The sequence below is a fragment of the Microtus pennsylvanicus genome, chromosome 3, assembly GCF_037038515.1.
Source record: "Microtus pennsylvanicus isolate mMicPen1 chromosome 3, mMicPen1.hap1, whole genome shotgun sequence".
In the NCBI taxonomy this organism is placed as follows: Eukaryota; Metazoa; Chordata; class Mammalia; order Rodentia; family Cricetidae; genus Microtus; species Microtus pennsylvanicus.
Window position 1 is genome coordinate 123,572,083 of NC_134581.1, and position 22,049 is coordinate 123,594,131.

The following is a 22,049-nucleotide window of genomic DNA, read 5'->3' on the forward strand; positions in this document are numbered from 1 at the left end:
CGTACAGGCTTCAAAAAGAGCTTCAGAAAGCATTAGGGAAAGTAGTCAGATGCCATAACTATGGCTTAGATAGTGTCCCTACCTAAACCAGACTTTAACATAAGGCCCTTAATCATGCACTCCCTTTATGCTCTCCAATAAGTAGCGTATTAGCTCCCTTGTTTCAAGGTTTATTCAGCGTAGCTATGTTTGGAAAGACTTCCACATACCCCAGCCAGGATTACCTCACTTCTTAATGTTGACAGCCTGTGCATAGTGATTAAAAGTCCCCCTTGGAAATCACCCATGCCTCTCGTCAGCACTCACTGTTTACCCTGTGGTCAGCTAACTCTCTTTCTGCTCCTTGCAAAACAAACCTCAAATCTAAGAGCTTCTCTCCTTGGCCCTTGCCTGAAGACCACCAGGATATGTAATTTAGCCCATGTTTCCAGGCTGTGTTAAATGGGAACAGATTGCCGGGTTCCCTTTCTTTCCTTATGCATGGCCATGGTGTGACTGAGGGCCATGCTTAGGGAAGGGCACTGAGATATGCCAGCAGTGCCACAAGTCACCTGGGAGATCTTGAAGAGGGTGAGGAGTAAAATTTCAGAAAATAGCTGGAGCTTGCCCACATGAGGAAACAATACCAATCCTGTGTCTAACTTAGATGGTTAGATGGTCGTTGTCAAAATGTAGGATTATTGCCACAAACATTAAATAAGCATGATAATGAATAAAACTGTCAAAATGACAACATAAGCACAGCAATTGTGAAATAAAACAAAGTGCACTGATCAAGTATTAGGGTCATGTTTGATTCTTGATAGAAATATTTGCTGCTCTGCCCCATATCCGGGGAGTGTATTTAAAATCATGGGTGAGGTATGTGCTGCGTCAGGGTGAAGGTCAGAGTTCAAACCACATAAAGAACAGAACCCTTCTAAAGCCAGAGAGGGTGTCACGTTCATGTCCTAGTACTTCTACGGTAAGATGGAGGCAGATGGGAACCTAACACTTCTGCGGTAATGTGGAGACAGAGATAGGGATATCCCTGGAAGCTCATGGGCCAGCTAGCCTGGCATTCAGAGCAGAGAACAACAGGAGACTCTGCCACAAGCAACATGGAAGGCCATGGCCAGCACCTAAGATGGTCCTGTGACTGCCATACATGTGCCTTGGCATGCACAGGACCATACATAGCTATTCTCTCCCTCCCTCCCTCTATCTATCTATCTATCTATCTATCTATCTATCTATCCATCCATCTATCTATCTGTCATCTCACACACACATGCACACACACAGTGGAGAGTAGATTGGGACTTTAAAAAAGAAAACCATAGGTTCTCAAGGAATCTTAGTTTATGTCAATATATATGCTCGAAGTAGGATTTATACTGTTAAAAGATATTTGGATTATTTCCTTTGTTCTACTCAGTACTCACAGGTCTATAATGAACTGTCCACAATCTATGAGATAGAATGAAGTAGCAATAAGTTCATTCATTTATCTAACCAAGTTTTGAGCATCTGTTTGCCAAGCACTGTCTAGAGACGGTAGATTTGGCAATAAGCAAGACAACTGGGTCTCCACTGTGCGGTTGATCTCTCAACACCTACATAGCTGGGACTTAGCCACAATGAGGAGACCTTGCCATTTAACTCACAGTTCTCCCCTGACAAACTCTCAGCGGCAGTGATGGTCGCCACAATAATACCAGATGCCAAGAAACAGAACATATCCTCCCATCCCCCAACACCTCTAACTACTGAAAGTTACCCTTCATGATCTGGAATTTCTACACATGTTCTTATGTCTTCAAGGTTGCTAGGCAGAGGGAATGCCAACAAGACCTTCTCTGCAGAGTACAGGGAGCTAAGAGCCATCTGTAATGGTAGTGAACATACCCTGAGAACTCAGTGTACTTGATTAGGATAGCAACTTGACTGGTACTGAGCAGGTAACATTGCAGTGTCTACTTCTAATTGAATCCTAATATGATTATTTCAGAATTTTAGAGTCAGTTTCTAGATGGTTCCTAACTCAGATCAGTTATCTCCCATACTCCCTGATCTTAGATGAGATTTCCAAATGGGGGTGGAACTGTAAAGATGGCTTCCCTCCAGTTAGTAGGAAATTCCTGAATGACAGTCAAAGTCCACATGGATGAGGGAGAGCCCAGTCCTTGTCCCTGTTCTCCGAACAATGTCACATCCATGCCTACCTATTCTGCTCTTCTGCTAATCCTCCATGTACTCTTGGAAATGTCCTGAGCATCCCCCTTTGCCCTCTTCCACTCGAAGATGAAATTTCCTGGAGGAAGCTCCAGAAAGTGCCCTCTCCCCAGGGACTGTGCACCACAACTCTTGTTCATCAGAAGGTAGACATGGTTCCCCTTTGTTCTGCCTTGCCTTCTCCTTCAAAAACATCCTTTTCTCAGGCTAACATCTAGTCTCTGTGGTCCCAGTTGGCCGAAGACTTTCCTATGTTCAAACCCAGGGTTTTCAAGAGAGTTATAAAGACTTTTCATAACCACGAGCTGGCCTTTGCATTTCCAATATAAAAATAACTATCTGTACTCTTCTTTTTGGTGGAGAAAAATAATAATCTTCATACAATCAAAACCAGATAATTCCAAAAGACAGCAAGGGTAAAGAGCCAAGTTTCATCCGCTGATTGCATTATAATGATGATTTGTACTTTTAATATAACAAGAGGAGAATATTAAAATCTTTCAACATTCTTTTTGCCTAGCTGTATAAGATTAATTGTGCGTGTGCAGAGGGAGTGATTACATATATATATATATATATATATATATATATATATATATATGCATATGAGTTACATATATATGCATATGAGAGAGATTTTATATATGCATATGAGAGAGCATATATATATATATATATGCATATGAGAGTGAGAGGAGAGAGGTTGGAATGCTATTATCCACTGTCATTTTAAAAGGGAACATCAGTCCCATCCCTGACTCTAGGTTTCAGAGTAGATATGATTACAGTTACAATGTAATAGTCAAGACTTCTTAATCAAACACCTACAATGTCAAGACATCTTCCCTTCTCTTTTACATTTTACTTCTCAATAAGTAACTCAAAATGAGTCTTCCCCGAGTTCTCGCGTGTGGAGGTAGTTAAGGTTTATGGAGGGGTGTTGGAAGGCAAATGCATTTGGTAGATAAAGAACAGACTCACATAATAGTTAGACAATACGATTCATATCCCAGAATCAAACTCTGCTGACTGAAACTGGTTTATGCCAAGATTGTCTAAGAAAATACTTCTCCTGATGTTTCTTGAAAGATGTATTTTAAATTTTGAGTACTTTTTTGAGAGTTACCCAAACAAGGTGTTGTGAGCAATTTAGGTTGCCCCGAGATGGTCTGTGGCCATGCCTGCTGTTCCCTGTTGATGCCTCAGGGATCTGGGAGCACTGATTCTTTCCATCTAAAGATGCTCTGACTTAATAAAGGCACAGGCTGCGCATTACTCTCTTTGCGTCCCTCACACACAGGGCACAGGCCCATGGCTGCACTCAGACCATTGGTGCCCTCTGGTCCAGCCACTGCTCTGCTGCACTGTGGCTGACTGTCACCGACTGCTTGCAGGAGATGCGCTTGAGGCAAATGTGCCTGCCTAAAAGACACTTTGGAGATCCAAAAACTGTCAAAATTATTCCAGGATGTTATATCTGCTGCATTACCGCCCATTCATTCCCTGTATTGTGCCAACACTCTATAATATCTGCTTCAAACTTAAAGGAACTGTACTTAACTCTCGTTTAATATTCAGATCTGGGGAGCCTACCTACTGTTCCATATTTTTAAAAGAACACTCCTCAATTAGTTTAGACAAGCCCACAGGATGGTTTTGCATTGTGTTGGCAGTTTTACTACGAGGTGGGGCTCTCTTGTGCTATAGTGAGTTGGAAATCCTGTTGTCGAAATAGCCCACAGCTGTGAACGGCTACAGCTAGAAACACAAGCTGGAAGAAATGGGCAGGGTTACCAATGACTTATTGGGGACTCAGAAAATTACAATATTTAAGGGAAAACATCATTAGTGAGATTAGAGTTGAATAGTTTTCTGCCTACCAGTAGGAACACGCCTAATAGAGCTCCCTGCTTCCATGGCATGCCTGCTCAGTGTGGCGTCCAGGCAAAGTGGAAACCCAGCACAGAGAGCAGGTCTTTAGCTTCTAGACTCCATGCTGAGTGAGAAACTGTGTGTATGCTGGTTCCACAAATACTCTTTCAAGGAGGAGAAATCCAAGGGAAGTGATAACAATTCTCAAGAAACGCAAAATCTCCTTTATGGATCTTTCCCTCCAAAGACACTGAAAACACACCCCATCTCAGAGATGGCTCCATTTGAATGCTTGAGAAGACAATGCAGAATCTGGAATGCAGAGAAAAACTGTGTGCTTGGGATTCCAAAGGAAGGGTTTTAAATGCTAATGACTCAGAAGACAATGAAGAACCCATCTCAGAAGCTTACCAAGTTGTTTAAAAGACACCAGATGGAGAGGAGGGGGGGAAACATGAGGATGGCCGTGATGCCAGCTTTGGCTGCTTATCTTCCCCTGACTGGACCTGCAGAACAAGGAAGATAAGTTAACCATACCATCCTCCTGCATCGTGGTCTTGGGGTTTCAGCAACCCATGGCATCTTGTTTATAAGATTCTGTCTAAATTTCTCCTTGCTCTGTTACTTTGAAACGCTCTGATTCTGGTCACTGGTGGTATAGGACCTGAGCATATAATGGCGATATAAGACAATTCCGAGGCTGTAAAACAAAGAGGCTGGTCAGCTTTCCACAGAACATGTTGGCCCAGAGAGCCATAAAGGGTTCTGGAGTTCCTTTTAGTCATGGAAAGTCACCTTAAATCAGAACCAGATGTAAATGACTAAATGAACCTTAAGTTCCTAATTGGAGACACAGTCGGGCTGTAAGACATTTAGCAAATTACAAACAAAATGTTCTTGTTTACATTATGTTAACTGGCTTTAAAGCTGCAGCCAAGAGCTAAATAAACTTGCTGTTGTGCTAAAAAAAAAAAAAGGAGTGGAAAGCCTACTCGGGTTTGGCGTGTTCAGGGGAAACCTCAGCCCACGGTGCCCGGAGAGTGGGTTTTTGTAAATGCTAGTCCTGTCGTGGAAGAAGAGAGTGAATTTACCTCGCGAGGCTTAGCCTAATGAGCAGATATCACTTGCAGGGAGCGCGTTTGAATCCTGTAGCATATGCCTTCTTTCGGGATGCATAATTCATATCCAAGGATATTAGCCCCAGCAGTTCAGCTCATAGCAGCACCTCATTATTTTATCTCTCAGTATTTATTCCTATGTTTGACGCCTCATGAAATTACTGTTAATGTGTTTATATAAGGGCAGATCTGACACAAGTGGGAAGAAAGTCATTTCCTCCTCCTTCTTCCTGCTGCTGTGTCTTCTTCCCGAGTAGAAGGGGCAAGTGTAAATAGTTAATTTGCTTCAATTAGGAGCCTGTCCTGCTAAATTAGAAGCAGCAGGGATATGAAGAGCCAGAATTATACTTAGTAAGCTGCTGATAAATCCTCGGAGCCCGCGAATCAAATCATTTACTCCTCGTTGCTGCTCAGACACCCACTACATAAAGGCGGCTCTGGTGTTTGCCCCTCATCTTAGGACGAAATGTGGATTTTGTGTCAGCTATACTTAAGGTTAACCAAAGTCCTGCCACACTATAGCACTGGCACTGTATAAGCTTATCTTAGTAATTTATTTATAAGCATGTCATCTTTCCCAGCCTCTAAAGGATGAAGCATAAGACATACATAGGTAGAGCAATTGTTCATTCAGAAGCCTCAGCTCTTTACCCAAGTACACAGGGCAGCACTTAATACACACCGTACACACACACACACATGCACACACACGCATACGCATTCACAGAGGAAGAGAACATAGGAGTTAGAGGAGATATGGACGGGTAGATATGATTAAAATACATTTCACTCCTATATGATAGTCTCAGAACAAAACAACAAAACTATAAAAATAATTATTCATGAAAAATTTATAATATTCAAATAATATATAAAGGAAATCTTAATTAGCAAAAATAATAAAGACCACAGCCTGTAAGCAATATTTATATTCATAGAAATTTGCAAGTGAGCAATTAGATTATAACTTGAGCTTCAAAAGCCAAGTATTTATATATACATATACATGCTGACACACTAATGTGAATGTGCCACAGCATCATAGGCATAAACAGGAGTGATTCAGGTGTGTGAATATTTATATACTACACGCAGTGGGAGCTGATAATTCATTTGAAAGTTTCCATAGCTTTAGTGAGGAGATTACTCCAATATGATATTAATTCCATTCAAGTTTGCTACAACCTACCATTTGTTCATATGTTCGAGGTAGGTTACATGTCTATCAACTTCTCTGTTTCCATTGACGTATGTTTTAATTTTGAAGATACAGTTTAGTGGTTTATCCTTAGCATCCTTGCTCATGCTGACTCAGAAAATGTGAAACCCCATTGCAGGGATTCTTATTCACTAGAGATTGTCATGGGAGGGCATGACACTACCGCTGTCAATATGAGCTCTGTGGTCAACAGTGACTGTGTGTAATTACAGCCTGCTACCATTGCAATTATTTTATGTAAGTGCACCCTGTTATGTCAACACCATAACGGCCTCTCCTGCCAACACATTTCTCAGAATCCTCCCCATCACTTGGTGATGTCTGACTGTATTTCCTGAGCACCTATTATGCATCAGGTACTGCCCAGCATGCTGGGCTCCTACCATGAGGAAGAGATCCATTCACCCTGTAGTTTCTAATTTCAGGAGGCTCCTAAAGTTATTTGCACAGCTAGGGGAAGACAGTGAGCAAACACAGATGACTGGCTCCAGATTGCTTTGATTCGCTCCTGATTCTGCCCTGTTTCACTGGTGTGTGGGGGGGTATGGTGTGTGTGTGTGTGTGTGTGTGTGTGTGTGTGTGTGTGTGTTGTGTATGTGAGTGTGTGTGACTGAGTATGTATGTGGTGTGTGTGTGGTGAGTGTGTGCATGAGTGTGTGTGTGGTGTGAGTGTGTTGTGTGTGTGTGGTGTGTGTGAATGTGTGTGCATTGTGTGTGTGAGTGTATGTGTTATGTGAGTGCGTGAGTGTGTGTGTGGTGTGAATGTGTGGTCTGTGTGAGTGTGTGTGTTTCCTGTTCTGTAAAGTGGGTGTAATAATACCAAGGCAACATTCTTGTTGGAGGAACTAAAGATACATAAAAGAAAGTGCATGCTGACAACTAGAAACACATAGCCAAAGAATAATTTAAATGTTCTTTTGTTTTGTGCCCTTCGTGCTTCACAATACGTTAGGCACACGGGAACCAGTCTTTTGGTTAAGATCGAACAACGTGATATTCAGCTAGCCATCTCCATTTAATATATCAACAGATACGTTTTATAGCCGTCTCTAAAGCCAAGCTGCCTGTTTCTGGCCTTTAGCAGCAAGGGATCGGTGGCACCATGACCAAGTACATCAGACAGTCTTCAGAAGGAACCAACAGCAATATTTTTGACACATCCTATAACATTTTCAATCCTTTGAACACTACCTTATGAAGTCTTTCCAGTTAGGGTATCCTTAAGAAAATGTGAGCAAGTTAGACAAGATGGATAGGTCCCTGTATTGAAGGACCACGCCGTGTGTAAAATACTGATGCCTGTCTCTGACTGACCTAAATAATGGCATCGCTGAAAGTGGGTATACACATGAAGTTTCTAAAGATGTGTCTCTGGGAGGGTGATGAAGCTATTCATACATAATTCTGTTGCTAAGCATTTTCTATAAATATGAAATGGCAGCGGTTGGGGGGAGGCATTTGCACTTATCCTAAAAGGAAAACACCTTGTCAGTGTTTAAATGGGGTTTGAATAGAATTCAAAGTCAGAAGGATTTTGCACCTTTTCTTCTTATGACTGTAATGACTGTTGAAGTAAACTGGCTGGAGATTATGAGGACGAGCCAGAAGAAAGGGAAGGAAGAGGGAATTAGCTGGTATTTATAAGACTTTGGTTTTCTCCATTAGCTGGGTGGATTGTTTGTGGAAGAAGAATGCAAGAGGGAACGAACAGAGTGCCTCAGAATTTTCTCCTGTTTAAGTGTGTCCTGGTCACTGGCATTGACCTGCTGATTTTAATTAGGGATTATCAGCCTATAAAAACCCATGTACTGAGAGGTATTTAGAGCATCCAGTGAATCACGGGATCATATGAACAGGATGTGTTCTCCAGGACTGCCATCTGATGTCTATCTATGTGTGTTTCTGGTGAGCTGTTATATATGTTTTAGTTTAACCAACTAGATGCAATCCTTAGATAGGAAATGGTGGCTTTCTTGGAATAACAAACCACAGCATATAAGTACATTAAGGCAGGATGGATTCAAACGTGTTTGGATGGGTTGGGGAAATGATAAATGCTGTATTATGATTTTTAAATCCACTTCTGGCCAACTTTGGACTTTATTTCAAACAGCTGTGGCCCATTTGGAAGCCAGTTTGCAGCTCGGCAGAACACTAATATTTACTGTAGGAATCACATACCTTTAAAATATTTGTCTTTTTCTGAGAGAAACTATGGCTTTCCCAAACTTAACTTTGACATAAATCAGATCCATCCTTGCAGGTCAGGCCCATGCGCTTGATCACAGAGGTGATTTCTCACTGCCGAATACAATCCCACAACCCCTTTGGTTTCTGCAAATGAAGGGCTTTCTCCATCCATAACGTGAAGTTTTGAAACATCTGTTAGGAATTTTTTTTTAAACCAGTTATCTTGACACTTCTGCTCTAAAGTAAGAATTTCCCCTATTTCCTTTATGTATGGAATTCTTACGTATGATTATCATTGTCTCGTGTTTGAAGCCTTTGGACATTTCCTTTAATACTGGACTCAAACAGCACCCTAGCCCAATGTTAGAGGGCCGTGTTAGTGAGGCGCACACAGCATGTAGTATTGGAACCATTAAGCAATTCTCAAAGGTGGAAGGTCTAATTATTACTGGTAGACAACCTCAGATTTTCGCTCTGATCTGGGTTAGCCTCCTTTAAATACAGTTATAGAACTGTGCCTCCTGAAATGACCCCCCCCCTGGATTCTCCCACTGAATGTCTGCAGCTGTTTGGGAACCTGTGGACCCATCAATCCCTGTAATGTGAAGTGATGGGCTTACGCTGCCCTAAAGTGGTGTTTGGGCACTTACACAGTGATCCCGACATAGCGGATCATCAATAGCCAATGGGGAGCCATTTGTGAAACAGGGATCTCTGAATGCTAGTCAGGTATCCCATAACAGCATCGATCCTGGGTGGAACCACACCGTACGTTCAGCCTGCAGTGGGGGAGTTACGCGCCTCTCTGTCCAAGTTGTTAATCAGCACATTGCAGGAAGTGTTAACGCTTTGTGTGATGCTAGTCGCCAGCAGCCCCACAAAGGGTAACGGCATGCTTACACTGTTGCAGTTCCAGTAGACGCCAAGGAGAGACAGGAAGTGCTAGAATCATGCCATCTTACCTTTCCGACTTAGGAAACAATACTTTGGGGAAGGCTAGAAAGCAGCATAGATTATAATTCTCTCTAAAAGAAAAACGAATGCTAACCAGCTAATGTGACACACGCCATAGCATATTAATCAAAATCATGATATAATTATTTAGGACACTTAGAGGTGTCAAAGTTTTGTTTACTAAATATTTTCCTCAAAGTCCTTAGACTTTCTAAGATGTCTGTGTGTGGAGGAGAAAATACCTCTCAAAAACATTGTGTATGTGTACATGTGTGTGATGCATGCATGCACATGAGTGTGTAGGGACATATGGCCCTATGCATACATGCAGAAATTACAAATGACTCTGGGTCTCTCCCTCTCTTGTTCCCTGCCCTGTTGCCTTGAGACAAGGTCTCCTTCTGAACAGGAAGCTTGCCATTTAGGCTAGGCCTGCTACCCAGCAAGCTCTTCTCTCAAGATCTCCCTGTCTCTACCCTGAAATGCTGGGGTCACAGGCATGCACAGCCATGCTGAGAAATTGACATGGCTCCTGGGGATTCCAAATCAAGCCCTCATTCTTGCAGGCAAGCACTCTTCGCACTGACCTACCTACCACTCCAGCCCCCTCAGAACCATTGTAAGGGAAAGAAGAGAAAGCAGTGTGCGTAAAGCCGTTATTTACAAATTATGTCCTGGAGAAATGGGCTGAAGGAAACACTAGTAGGAGAAATCTCATCAGAAGCGCTCTGTTCCTAAATGTGGCTGGACCGAGTAAGGTCATATTGTTCAAATTCTTGACTCTAGCGGTCATTTATATTCATGTAAGAATTTCCACGGAAGGTTCTGGATTTAGATTCTGCAATGGTTGTGAATCAATGGCAATCCTATGCTTTAATCAAAAGAAATTAACTTTTTTATTGTGAACAATAAAAAAAGTCCTACACAGGATTTCTAATTCTGTTTGGTTTCTTATGTTAGTAAAGACGGGAGGATGATCAAATGATCATTTGCACTGATTAATGCGCCTTTGCTTTAGTTTACTCTTCTGTACAAAATTATAGCTGTGAAAGTCAAAACTGCAGCCTCCCTAAAGAGGAGTAATAACATTCATTTCATAGGTCCTGTTACAGTGCCACTGCGAGTGTAGTTATTTGTTTACCTGGGCAAAATGTTCCGCTGGAGTTAAAATATTCATGAGTAAGTAATAGTTCTCACATCTTGCATTTCAGAGTCTGGGCACAGCAAACCTCTCTCTCTAGAAAGTAAAGATCGCCCTCTACTGCTGGCTGCTTGGCCTTATACACAATCCTTGTTTACTTCCCGAACAGATTCTCTACTTCCCAACATCAACCTCAGTCTGGTTAATATTCACAGTAGGGGATGCATTCCCAGCTCCACGGTGAATGTTAAAGAGCATCTTGTTCATCTGAACTGGTTTTTAGAAGATTGCAGAACTTTGGAACCTTGAAAACTCAGCCTCAGGGAGGAAGATGAAGCCCTCTGTACCCCGGCATGGCCTCTGTTTAATTAGTGCACAGTGACCCCTGGCATACAGGAGCTGGTCACTTCCCAGGTCTCAGTTTCCGCTTTTTATTTGGTTGCCAAGCCTCCGTGAGTGTCTGTTTGTTGCAGACGACTCTTACAAGGTCCCCATAGCTGTCATCGTGTTTCTGTTGGAAAGTACATGACGTGCAGATAACGTGGCGTGGCGGGTTGCGTCCTGACCCTAGCCAGCCACCATTCCCATCTTAGCCCCATTGTACTCTTGCCTGCCACTCCTGACTCCCAAATCCTTGGAAATATAACTTGGAGGCTCTTAAAATTGTGATGAACCTGCAACTGCCAATACCTGTGCGTTGATTTCCATACTGAATACAATGCATCGTCCTTGAATCCCATTTTGGTTTTGTGTTTGGCACGGAGTGCAAACGTTAGAATATTACTGTGCTGTTGAATTACTGCCTGCTGTATAAATATGAATGTCTTATTCCTGGGTGAGGCTTCATCACTGCTGCCATTTATTTCCATGCTCACCAAGCCTTTCATGCATATTCTGAAAAATGCAAAATTTTACAATTGCTGCCTCTTTTCTTACAGAGTTTATTTTCCTTCTTCTTTCAGACCTGTTTCAGGAAGAAAACACCCTCTTTGGGAGCCGTATATTATTATAAAATTATCTCTATGGGTGTACAATTGCCGTTCTGCCTCGTTCATCCCTCGAAACAAAAGCAGACACGCGGTCTAATTGAAGACTTTCTGTTGCTCTCACAGGTCTACAAGAAGAAAACTGAGGCGGCGAAGAAGGAGTACCTGAAGCAGCTAGCAGCTTACAGAGCCAGCCTCGTATCCAAGGTAACGTGCAATCGTGTGACACTGTGACAGACTGTGGCCATCTCCATGCAGACTCTAATAGTCGCTTAAAAGCACAAACGATCGTGTTAGCATTTCTACACCATTTTCTTTGTTTAAAAAAAAAATTTACATCCAAACAAACCTCTGTGCTGTGGAAATAAGTCCATCCCCGGAAGACCAGAGCTATAGCTGGCCTGTGTATGGTAGGCACCATGTACCTGTGGATTGTTGTTGGTTTTGCAGCTAAGCACAGCCTTCTTCATCAGGAGCTGACCCTAGTCTAACCGGTACGCTCCTTCCGCTGTGTGGACCATTTCTAAGGAGACACCACCCACCTTCATGTCCAGTTTCTTTATATCGGCATCAGGATACAAAGTCCCGTCGTCCTGTTCCTCAATGAGTGTATGGAAAAATGAGTGCTTCAGAATGTTTATATGCTAGTCCTTGCTTATTACAGGTAGTAGAGAGTTAACTCTGTTTGGTTTCATGTTACTAAAAACACACTTCCCTTCTCAGTAGGGTGACTACTGAGACTGGTGACTCAACAGGGCTGCATCTAGAAGGGCTTGACGTAGCAGCTTATCAAATTCAGATTGCTAGCATTTCGTTCATTGTGGCCATAGGCTCTGGACTGCATTGCATTTGTCCACAAAGAAAGAAAGAAAGAAAGAAAGAAAGAAAGAAAGAAAGAAAGAAAGAAAGAAAGAAAGAAAGAAAGAAAGAAATGCTTTCTTTTTCTCATCCACAAATATCCATTTCTGTTCTGGTAACCCTTCAGAAAGTACATACATAGGTTTTATCAGTCAAAATACACACTGAACGCGATGACACAGGGAGGAGAAGAGAAGGCAGATGACAAATGCAGGAAGACGTCAGCAGAGTGTAGCTCTGCTCCGACCTTTGCTGCACATCGAAGCAATACTACTGCAGGAAGCTTGCTGTTTATGTTGTAAAATCAGATTCTTCTTTCTCACCATGGCATTCAAGTTCTAATTTGTCTAACTGCTTTTAAACGTGTTTGCATGTTCAGCTGAACTCCCAACTCAGTATACAAGCAAAATGAAGACAACGCCCCGAAAAGTTCCCGACAAAGGAAGCCCCCATCACATGTAGGATCCAGCTCACCCTTAGCCACACTGCCGTTAGCAAATTCATATGCCCCGAATGTAAGAGAATTTAGCTCGCGTGATTTTCCGTGAGAGAAAATCCACATGGGACACATCAGTTCTGATGCAAAGCCTTCTGGCTCATGACATGCAGGTTACTGCAGTAGCGCCACCGTACTGACTAAGCCTTCGCCTCCAAAGCATGCGTCACCGCATTGGCTCTTAGCTGCAGCTTTCCTTCCTGTTCAGCCTCCAAGCTGCAACCCTCAGAACATGGCAATTTGTATAAATGCTGCAAATTGCCGTTTCCACATTTAAGAAACCAAGTACATTTTTCTTACGGCTCACTCTGACATTTTTCTTCTTTTTAGCAGTAGGAATTTTTGCTGGAGCTGTTGAATCTCTGTGTATGGTTCTCGATGGTGTGTATACAAATTGGAAGTTTCAGTCAGTCTCCGTGGGTCGAAGAGATGACCCTGAAATGCTGCTTGTGAGCAAGTATTTGCTACATAGCCTTCTCCACGACGACAGGAAATGCCCAGCCTGTCTCCCAGTGCATGCGGCACCGTCTATAGAAATCTAGTGTTTTTCCAGTTTAATTAGTGAGACAAAGTAGGACCACTCAAATAGAAATATCAGTTTTTCCATGTTATAGTCTCGTACTATATTATAAATTTGAAGCAACAAAGGGGTAATTATAATTCCCAGGCTCTACCATGTGCCCGCTTCATTCTTTTTCGTTGCTGTTGTCCACTAATTCATGGATATGGTAGCAAATTTTCCTGAGCATGTGGATGTACCCCCATGACAGACAGTAGACAACAAGCAAACTGGACTCTTCCTATAAAAGACGTGTTTTAGTCGTGGAAGGCCACCCCAAGGCCACGTCACAGAAGCTTGGCCAGACTCATTTGCAGAGCCTCTTGGGAGCTGAGGGTCCACAGGAAACTAGACCTCACAGAGCCAAAATGTCCACAGGGAAGCGAGGATGACAGCTCAGAGAAGGTCAGTGTGGCCTCACCTCAGTGGCTAGAGTGGCTGTGAATGGAGCTGGGATTTGTTGTTGGTGTGGGGGTGTGCGTGAGTGAGTGGGCATTGGTAGGGAACTGAGCTGTAAGGGCTCCCTTTATGAGAAAGTGCTCACTTAGAATCCACAGGCTTTATTCCTTGGGAGAGGCTTAGTCACCAGCATACCACCAGAGAAGGAAAGAGCAAGGAACTCAAGGCAACGTTGCTTTTGTTTGGTCCTTGTCTTTCTCTGGGCTGTGTTATTCAGGGTCCTAAACACATCACTCTCCTGCATGGTCCAAGTCCCCGCTCTCCTGAAGTTATAGCATGACAAGGCATATCCTCTCTCTCTCTCTCTCTCTCTCTCTCTCTCTCTCTCTCTCTCTCTCTCTCTCTCTCTCTCTCTTCCCCAAAAGGTCATTCTAGTCGTGAATCACTGTGTTAGCCTCACCTGTGCATCCTGGGTCCCTGCCAGTCTCTTCGTGTCTCATCCATGGAAGTCCACACTTTGGTTATTTTCTATTCAGTGCATCCATTTCTCATGCATTCTGAGCCGATCAATCTCTTTCATGTCTGCTACTGTGTACTGTTTCCATCCCAGGCCACACCGTGTGCCAGTCCGGGGCTGTAGGATGCTACTCCATGTCAGGCTCACTGGAAGATGCTGAAAGACAACACAGATAGGCCAGTCCCTGGGGAAGGTTTCTTGATACTCAGAAGACTTGAAGCTATTCTCTGAAATTAGTTGCTTCTAACAGAACATAACCAAAAATAGAAATATCAGTGAGCCTGAGTTGTGGCAACGACACTTCTTAGTCTTCAGGTTACTTGTGTGATGTGGAATATATCCATATGTCCCTTAATACAGCTCCAGACTTGAGTAAAATTGAAATTTACCCCAAAGAAAAAGTCCCAAAGATTGTAAGTGACTCTTCGTACCTCTGTCCTTCAAAATGACAGTCCTGACACATCCTTGGAACTTGCCCCCAATAATAGCATAAATAGGAAAGGCTCCTTGCTGCTGGGTGCCCAGCCCCTCACCAGCCATTCCTCATGTTAGGCATTATTCATTGATCGTAGACTCCTGCTGAAATCACAGCCGTTTTGCGTAGGGTCCATAGGCTTGAGTCCCCTTCCCAAGCAGAAATCAAATGTCTTCCTACCTTGAGGACGGGGCTGGTATTGACATGGAGGACTCACAGCAGTGTCTTATTCTAGCTAGAGCTTCTAGGCTTTTCTCTTAGAAGCTATACCTCTTCCATTTTTCCTAAGAAAATTCTATGCCAACTCTAATCTATTACTGCGGGTGAGGCTGCCTTGGCTCACACAAGGCTGGCATCTGGAAGGCTGTCCTCTCTCGATACCATGCTGTCGTTCTCAGATTCTGAGCAAAGGTCTGAGGAATGGGGACCTGTGCAGTGTGGGGATCCTCACCCACCATCACAGTGCTCCAAGTGGTGCAGTGGAGTGGGAAAACATCATACCAGCCGCTTCCGACCTCTTCCTACTGCCCGAGCATGCAAGAATAGCTGGGGGCTTCAACTTGAGTCCTGTGTGCAGACAGCGCTGGGAAAGGCCCACAATGATTGATGTAAGCACTATTATTCTTAAAAGGACAAAAGGAAAAACACTGGGTTAAAAGATAGAGAAAAGAAGATTGCCATTTCTACTCGATGTGCAGAGACATGAGGAGGTTGGAGCCCACACAGGACACCGGGCTACCCACATGTGGTGTTTGGTTTATCTATAGAACAGGTGAGGGGACATTTTAAAGGTAAGGCAGGAGGTCAGGGGTGATTGCCAAAGTCTCAAAGTGCAAGATATAACAATATCTTTTTCTTGAAACTTTTTAAAAGTAAAAGCAAAGGTTGTGATTAAGTCACTAGAGGGGCTTCTGAGGTACCTTCATCTGTGTTTCTGTATGTCATTAAATGGACCATTTCAGAGGACTTCATAGAGGACACCATTGTCAATATGGAAAAACTTCCGGGGGAAGGGGGCAGAAAAGTCAGCAGGGGCTGGATAGATAGCAAAAGAACCTGAGTTCCAGTTCCAGCTTAACCCCTTCCTATCTGCCTGTCCTTAGACAGATACTGAGGCATTCTAAGGTTTAGCTCACTCCAGTATTAAGCAGAGAGGATCACAGGACCCTTTAAATAAACTTTCCAGAATAAAATTAAAAGAATCTATGGAACTCAATTTTACAGTTGAAGGCATTATACTGGATGAAGTAAGGCGGATGAAGACATGCGCACCAAGTCCTGGACAGCTGCCCGGGTAGTATCTAAAATAGCCAGGCTCACAGACTTAAAAAGCAAAAAGGTGGTTGCTATTTACTGGGTGAGAAAGAGGAACGCTAGCCTGCGGGCATAAAGTTCCAGCTAGCAGGATGAATTAGCTAAGCCAGTAATGGGCAGGACCTTTTTATCCACTTAAAAAGCGTGTGAAAAGGGTAGATGTGGTGTTAAGTGATTGCACCACAATAGAATAAATTTTTTTAATTTAAAACTCAGCTTAGGTTTAGGATGTTGAGCAAGGGAAGTTCTTAGTAAATACAAATAATTCGTAATTACATTTTAATATTGTTGGTAAGTATGCATAGGCGTAGTGAAAGAATTGTGTGCAGTTGGAAAGTTAGCTGAATCGTAATTCCGATTTGGTCACGAAGTTATCTTTTTATACAGATATTCTAAAGGTTGCAAAAATAATTTATTAATATTAACTTAATTATTTAATTTTTTAAAAATAGTTAATTAATTTTTTTCTGTAGCTCCATCCCATTACAAAGATAGAATTGTTGTAAACGTAAGCAAAAATACATTTGTCTGTGTAGGCTTCTTAATTGAAGTAGGCTTCCTGAATCGCGTGAAGAAGACTCTGAGAGACTAGAGTCTTTTTAGCTTAGGCAGCTTTGTTCACGATGGAAGGTCAGACTGAATTGGGCTATTAAATACAGCTTAAGGAAATATACCTTTTCCATAGACTAAGAAATTCCTAGACATGAGTCTAAATCATTATACTGAGAGCAATACGGAACTTTGAAGCAACGAAAGTGGTTTCATTTCACCAGGATTTATATTCCCCCAATGAGTGTTGCATTCAAAAGAGTCACCTTGGGAGGCCAGAAACTCATTTTTTTATTGCTCCCAGGGTTCAAGAGATGTTTTTGAAACTCCTGGGTAGATCTGCAGTCAGGAGAAGTTTATGAAGCTCTCTAAAAAATCAATCTTGTTACATTATTTTCACACCTCATTCTTTTCTCCAAACATCACCGAGATAGAAGCCACAACTTTGGCTTCAACTCACTTTTTTAGCTAGTTCTAAAAACTGAATTCACCATCAAAAGACAAGAAGGCTGTGTGAGGATATGTGAAATTCCAGCAGAGAAGTCCCGAAACATCCCCCCACGTGACAGCCGCAGTCCTGGATGAGAAGGCAGCTCAGAAGACAGCTCAGGAGAAAGCCTTTGGGAGCCTGGGTACTGATAGTAAAAGCAATGCCTTCATTGCCTGGGGCCACCGATAAGTGTGACATTCTTATTTGTAGAAGCCATGTTAGGGTCTCCATTGCTTTGATGAAACACCATGACCGAGGAACTTGGAGAGGAAAGGATTTATTTGGCCTACCTATCCATAGTCCTGGAGGCAGGAGCTGACAGAGGCCAGGGAGGAGTTTGGCTCACTGACTTGTTCTACATGGCTTGCTTAGCCTATTTTCTCATAGAACCCAGGACCAGCAGCCCAGGGGTGACACCACCCATAGGGGTGGCACCACCCAAAGTGGACTGGGCCCTCCCACATCAATCACTCATTAAGAAAATGCCCTACATGCTGGCCTATCTTATAGAGGCATTTTCTCGACTTGTGGCTTCTTTTTCTTTAAGTTGATGTAAAACTAGGCAGTACAAGGGGCAAGGGGCAAATCAATGTGTGTGTGTGTGTGTGTGTGTGTGTGTGTGTGTACATGTTTGTATGAAAGAGTGTATGCCACAGTGAGCCATGTGATAGGGGACAATCTCATTGTGGGTCCCCACCCACCTTGTTGGAGACAGGCTGTCTTTTTCACTGCTGGGCACTCCAGGCCGGTAAGCTTCTGGGATTGCTTGTCTCTGTCCACCTCGCTGTAGCTTATAGCTGCTTACTACTGCTGCATCCACCGAGATTTCTTCCCAACCTTAAGAAGGACGGTGTCAAAGCTTAGGACTGTGAAAACGCTTCCTTAAAAAACATATAGCACAGGATGGTAGCTAAGTAAGTAAATTAAGCTCTCTGAGGCTGTCATCCATAATAAAGAAACTCAAGGCCTGGTTTCAATTAAAGCAGAGTAAATTAGAAACAAAGCAATGTCTTCACTTTTGGAGAAGGAGATAAAGTTGCAGAATTCAGAATGCATGCTGTGGAGGGCGATTGAGACAAACAGTAAGCGCGAATTTGCAAATGGGATGGATCATTTTATAACTGGTAACATCAAATCTGAAGCTCTGAGCCAAGATTGTGATTTAAAGACAATAAAATCTCATGCTTCAGTGTATAAGTTAATCACCGGCAAGGGCCAGGAAGGATTTGCTTCCCAGAAGTAACAATGGACAGTAGAGGAGGTGCATAAATTTTGTTTAATTTTTAATGCATCAAGTATTGGTCAGTCCTGAAAACAAGAATCAAATTAGATAGACTATTAATTTGATTTGGTCCAGCAACTCTTATATTATTGCTTCCACTGAGTTTTATGTCTTGTATTTATACTTGGCTATTTTAAATAACAATTATTTTTTCAATCTTTCATTTTTATAGCACACATCATGCCAGAATGGAGGCATTTATACACTCTGTAGCATCATCTTCATTATACAAAGTAAATAAAAATATAGTTCTCTTGGATAGTGATAACTTGCTTAATAAGAACTCTTCTTAAGCCATTTAGTGCTGGACCCTTTGTACGTTTTGCCCATATGAAAGAGAATCTTCATGATAAGACCCAAAAGGTCTTTATTGTTACTAGCTCTCTTTTTTCCCTAAAGATGTCAACCAGATCCCATGGTTCAAATTCCACGAGGACAGAGAACATAGTTAGAAGCCAGTAGTGAATGACAGGCCAGACATGATGTGAGGTAGAGCCCTGACCTAGCACGATGGGGTCTTGTGTCCAGTCCCCAGCACTGAAGAAACAAATGTCTAATGAACACATCTCTCCTCTAAAAATATCCAATGCCGTGGCTAACTTTCAGTTTATACTAATAACACCATGTTTCTCAGACACTCAGGATGAGTCATTGCAAAATGAAGAAAAGGCTGAAAGTAGAAACAAACTTAAGTTATTTAACACATATGAGAGAGTCCTTCTGATTTCTAACTGGCAGGTATGGAGACCTTATATGTAGTGCAGCTGATGTTCAGAACTGTTGCATTGCTTTTGCATTTTGATTGGAAGAACAGTGAAGGAGTACTAAACATATGATTTGACTCGTTCCTTGGTCTCTTCCCTCAGAGAATGAAGAGCTAGGTGCTGCCCCAGGAGGCCATGCCAAAGGGCTAATCTTCAATCCCTTTCAGCTTCCACTGAAAGATCTGGTTTTTAAGTCAATTAAAAGGATATTAGGTGTGGAAAAATTAGGGCAAGATTATATTAATTTGTAATGGCATCTAAAATATCAGAGAGAAATTATTTTTATCCACTTCATTAGGAGGAACAATTTATCACCAATTTATCAGCAACTCCTTTTCTAAAAATAAAGAAAAATCAAGTTCTGTGGTTCCTTTGAAGACATGCTAGTCTGATTTCCCATGAGTTTTGGAAGGCATTTGAGACCTCTTCTGTGGCCACTGCTCTCAGTGTCCTTGTTTTCTTTGTGAAAATACCTAGAGCCCAGGCTCTGTGCAAACACAAAGAGAAGAAGCTAAGCTTACGATCAGTGGGAGAGCTGAACTGAACTGCTTGGAAAGTGAGATAACTTGGTGATAATGGTGTCCTCCTGCATCTTTTATCTGCCTCTTGATGACCAAAATAGTCCGTCATAGTCAAGCGTTTAGGCAAAGGGAAAGGATTGAAAAGTCATTACAGTGTGCTTTAGATTTCATAGAGGAGTTAGAAACTCGGTGTTGCATAAGTTACATTAAAAATAGCAATAGAAGGATCCTTAGATAAGAGATACAAGAATAGTCACGGGTGCTGATTCTCATGAAAGTCCGTGAGAAAATTCACAAACACTCTGGGAGTAGCATCACGCTCAGAGACCTGTCTCCTAACGCTGCTTTCCTTTGTTCCCTCTGCAGAGCTACAGTGATCCTGTGGATGTGAAGACATCTCAGCCACCCCAGCTGGTCAACTCGAAGCCGTCAGTGTTCCACGGGCCCAGCCAGGCCCACTCAGCTCTGTACCTAAGTTCTCACTATCACCAACAACCAGGAATGAATCCTCACCTCACCGCCATGCACCCAAGCCTCCCCAGGAACATAGCACCCAAGCCGAATAACCAAATGCCAGTGACTGTCTCCATAGCCAACATGGCTGTGTCCCCACCACCGCCCCTCCAGATCAGCCCGCCTCTTCACCAGCACCTCACCATGCAACAGCATCAGCCTCTTGCCATGCAGCAGCCCCTCGGGAGCCAGCTCCCCATGCAGGTCCAGTCTGCCTTACACTCGCCCACCATGCAACAAGTAAGTCTCTATGCTTGGGTTCTGTGCACCTCTGGAGAACTGGGGGCAGGGAGGGCTGTCTATCAAACCAAGGAGACAAGGGTAGTTGTTCTATTGAAATGGAGAGAGAACTGTGGGCATTTGACAGACTTACATCTGGAAAAAGTCACTTATAAGTGGAGCGTGGTCAGAGTCACCATCCCAGGCACTGATAGCCCTCCCTTTCAAATCACTGGTTTCTTTCCCAAGACATATCAACTTGGTGCTCTCTTGCTGCTGCCTCCTCTGCTTCTGGTTTCAGTTTCTTTAGTGATCGCATGCGCTAAGATGCCATGTGTACCACGGATCTTGTTGAAACCGTCTGCAATTTCTTTTTAATGTCATTAGGAAATGAGGCTTTTTGACTAGGCTGACCCTTGAGTTCAATAATTAGTATGAAATAAAATCAGATTCAATACCAAATTTAGTAGAGCCCTAAAATGCTATGACCCAAACAGTAACTGGAGCTTCATTTTGAAATGTACATAAGGAGCCTGTGGGGAGAGGGGTATTTTGCCAGCACGTGACAGGCCCTGGGTTTAATCCCTAGCATTGCAAATGCAAGTGTGTAAGTGTGTGTGTGTGTGTGTGTGTGTGTGTGTGTGTGTGTGTGTGTGTGTTGGGGGAATCTGTCTGCACAATTTAGAAAGCAGGAGAGGTATCAGGATAATCTTGTTTAGTTTTTATTTGAAAACAAATTTTATTTTCATATTTTTTTCAGACATTGGTGCTCTTTCGTAATTTGAGAATTAGGAGCATCTATAAATTCAGTGGAACATAAAATATTCAAAACCCTGAAAGCTCACTTTAGAAAAAGGTTAAAATCTACCAATCATAGCCACCCTAACCACCGCCTTTACCATTCAATTATGTTTTTCCTAGAGTGATGAGTAAACACATAGGCACAGCCTCCTACAAAATTCATATCTTGTTATGGTACACAGAATGCATGCTTGCCTGAACAGTAAGGAAAGGGGAGGCAGAAGGATGAGTCATGTTGAAGAAGTCTAAAATGTCTTGTATTATGATTATTATAGACAGGGTTTTTTAAAGCTGGCTACAGCAAACCCAGTACTTAGCGCTTAAATTCTCAGAAAGCTCACAGTGTGGTTTCTAGTCCTGTCTTCATTTTATGGATAGATAAACTGAGGATTGGCAGGTAAGAGTTTTGAACTCACAAAGTGAGAACTGGAATTCAAATGCAGATCCAATCAGAACTCAGAAGCATCATTCTGAATGTTCAGGACTCGCCTCTCAACCTCATTCTTTCTTGTAGATTATTAACAGATTTGTATTCGAAAGCCTGTGTTTTCAAAGACAGCTTTTAAATCTAAGTTACTTGTAAAATCAAATTTTTATG

The 22,049-nt window shown here is 42.5% G+C and overlaps 1 protein-coding gene across 1 annotated transcript in view; it reads left to right on the forward strand.

Moving 5' to 3' along the window:
• Positions 1 to 22,049, forward strand: part of Tox (thymocyte selection associated high mobility group box) — a 278,126-nt gene that overhangs the window by 250,137 nt on the left and 5,940 nt on the right. Inside the window, exons 6-7 of the mRNA XM_075967019.1 lie at positions 11,821 to 11,901; positions 20,285 to 20,671. Coding sequence (XP_075823134.1) covers positions 11,821 to 11,901; positions 20,285 to 20,671 — 468 coding nt within the window. The remainder of the gene's footprint in view (positions 1 to 11,820; positions 11,902 to 20,284; positions 20,672 to 22,049) is intronic.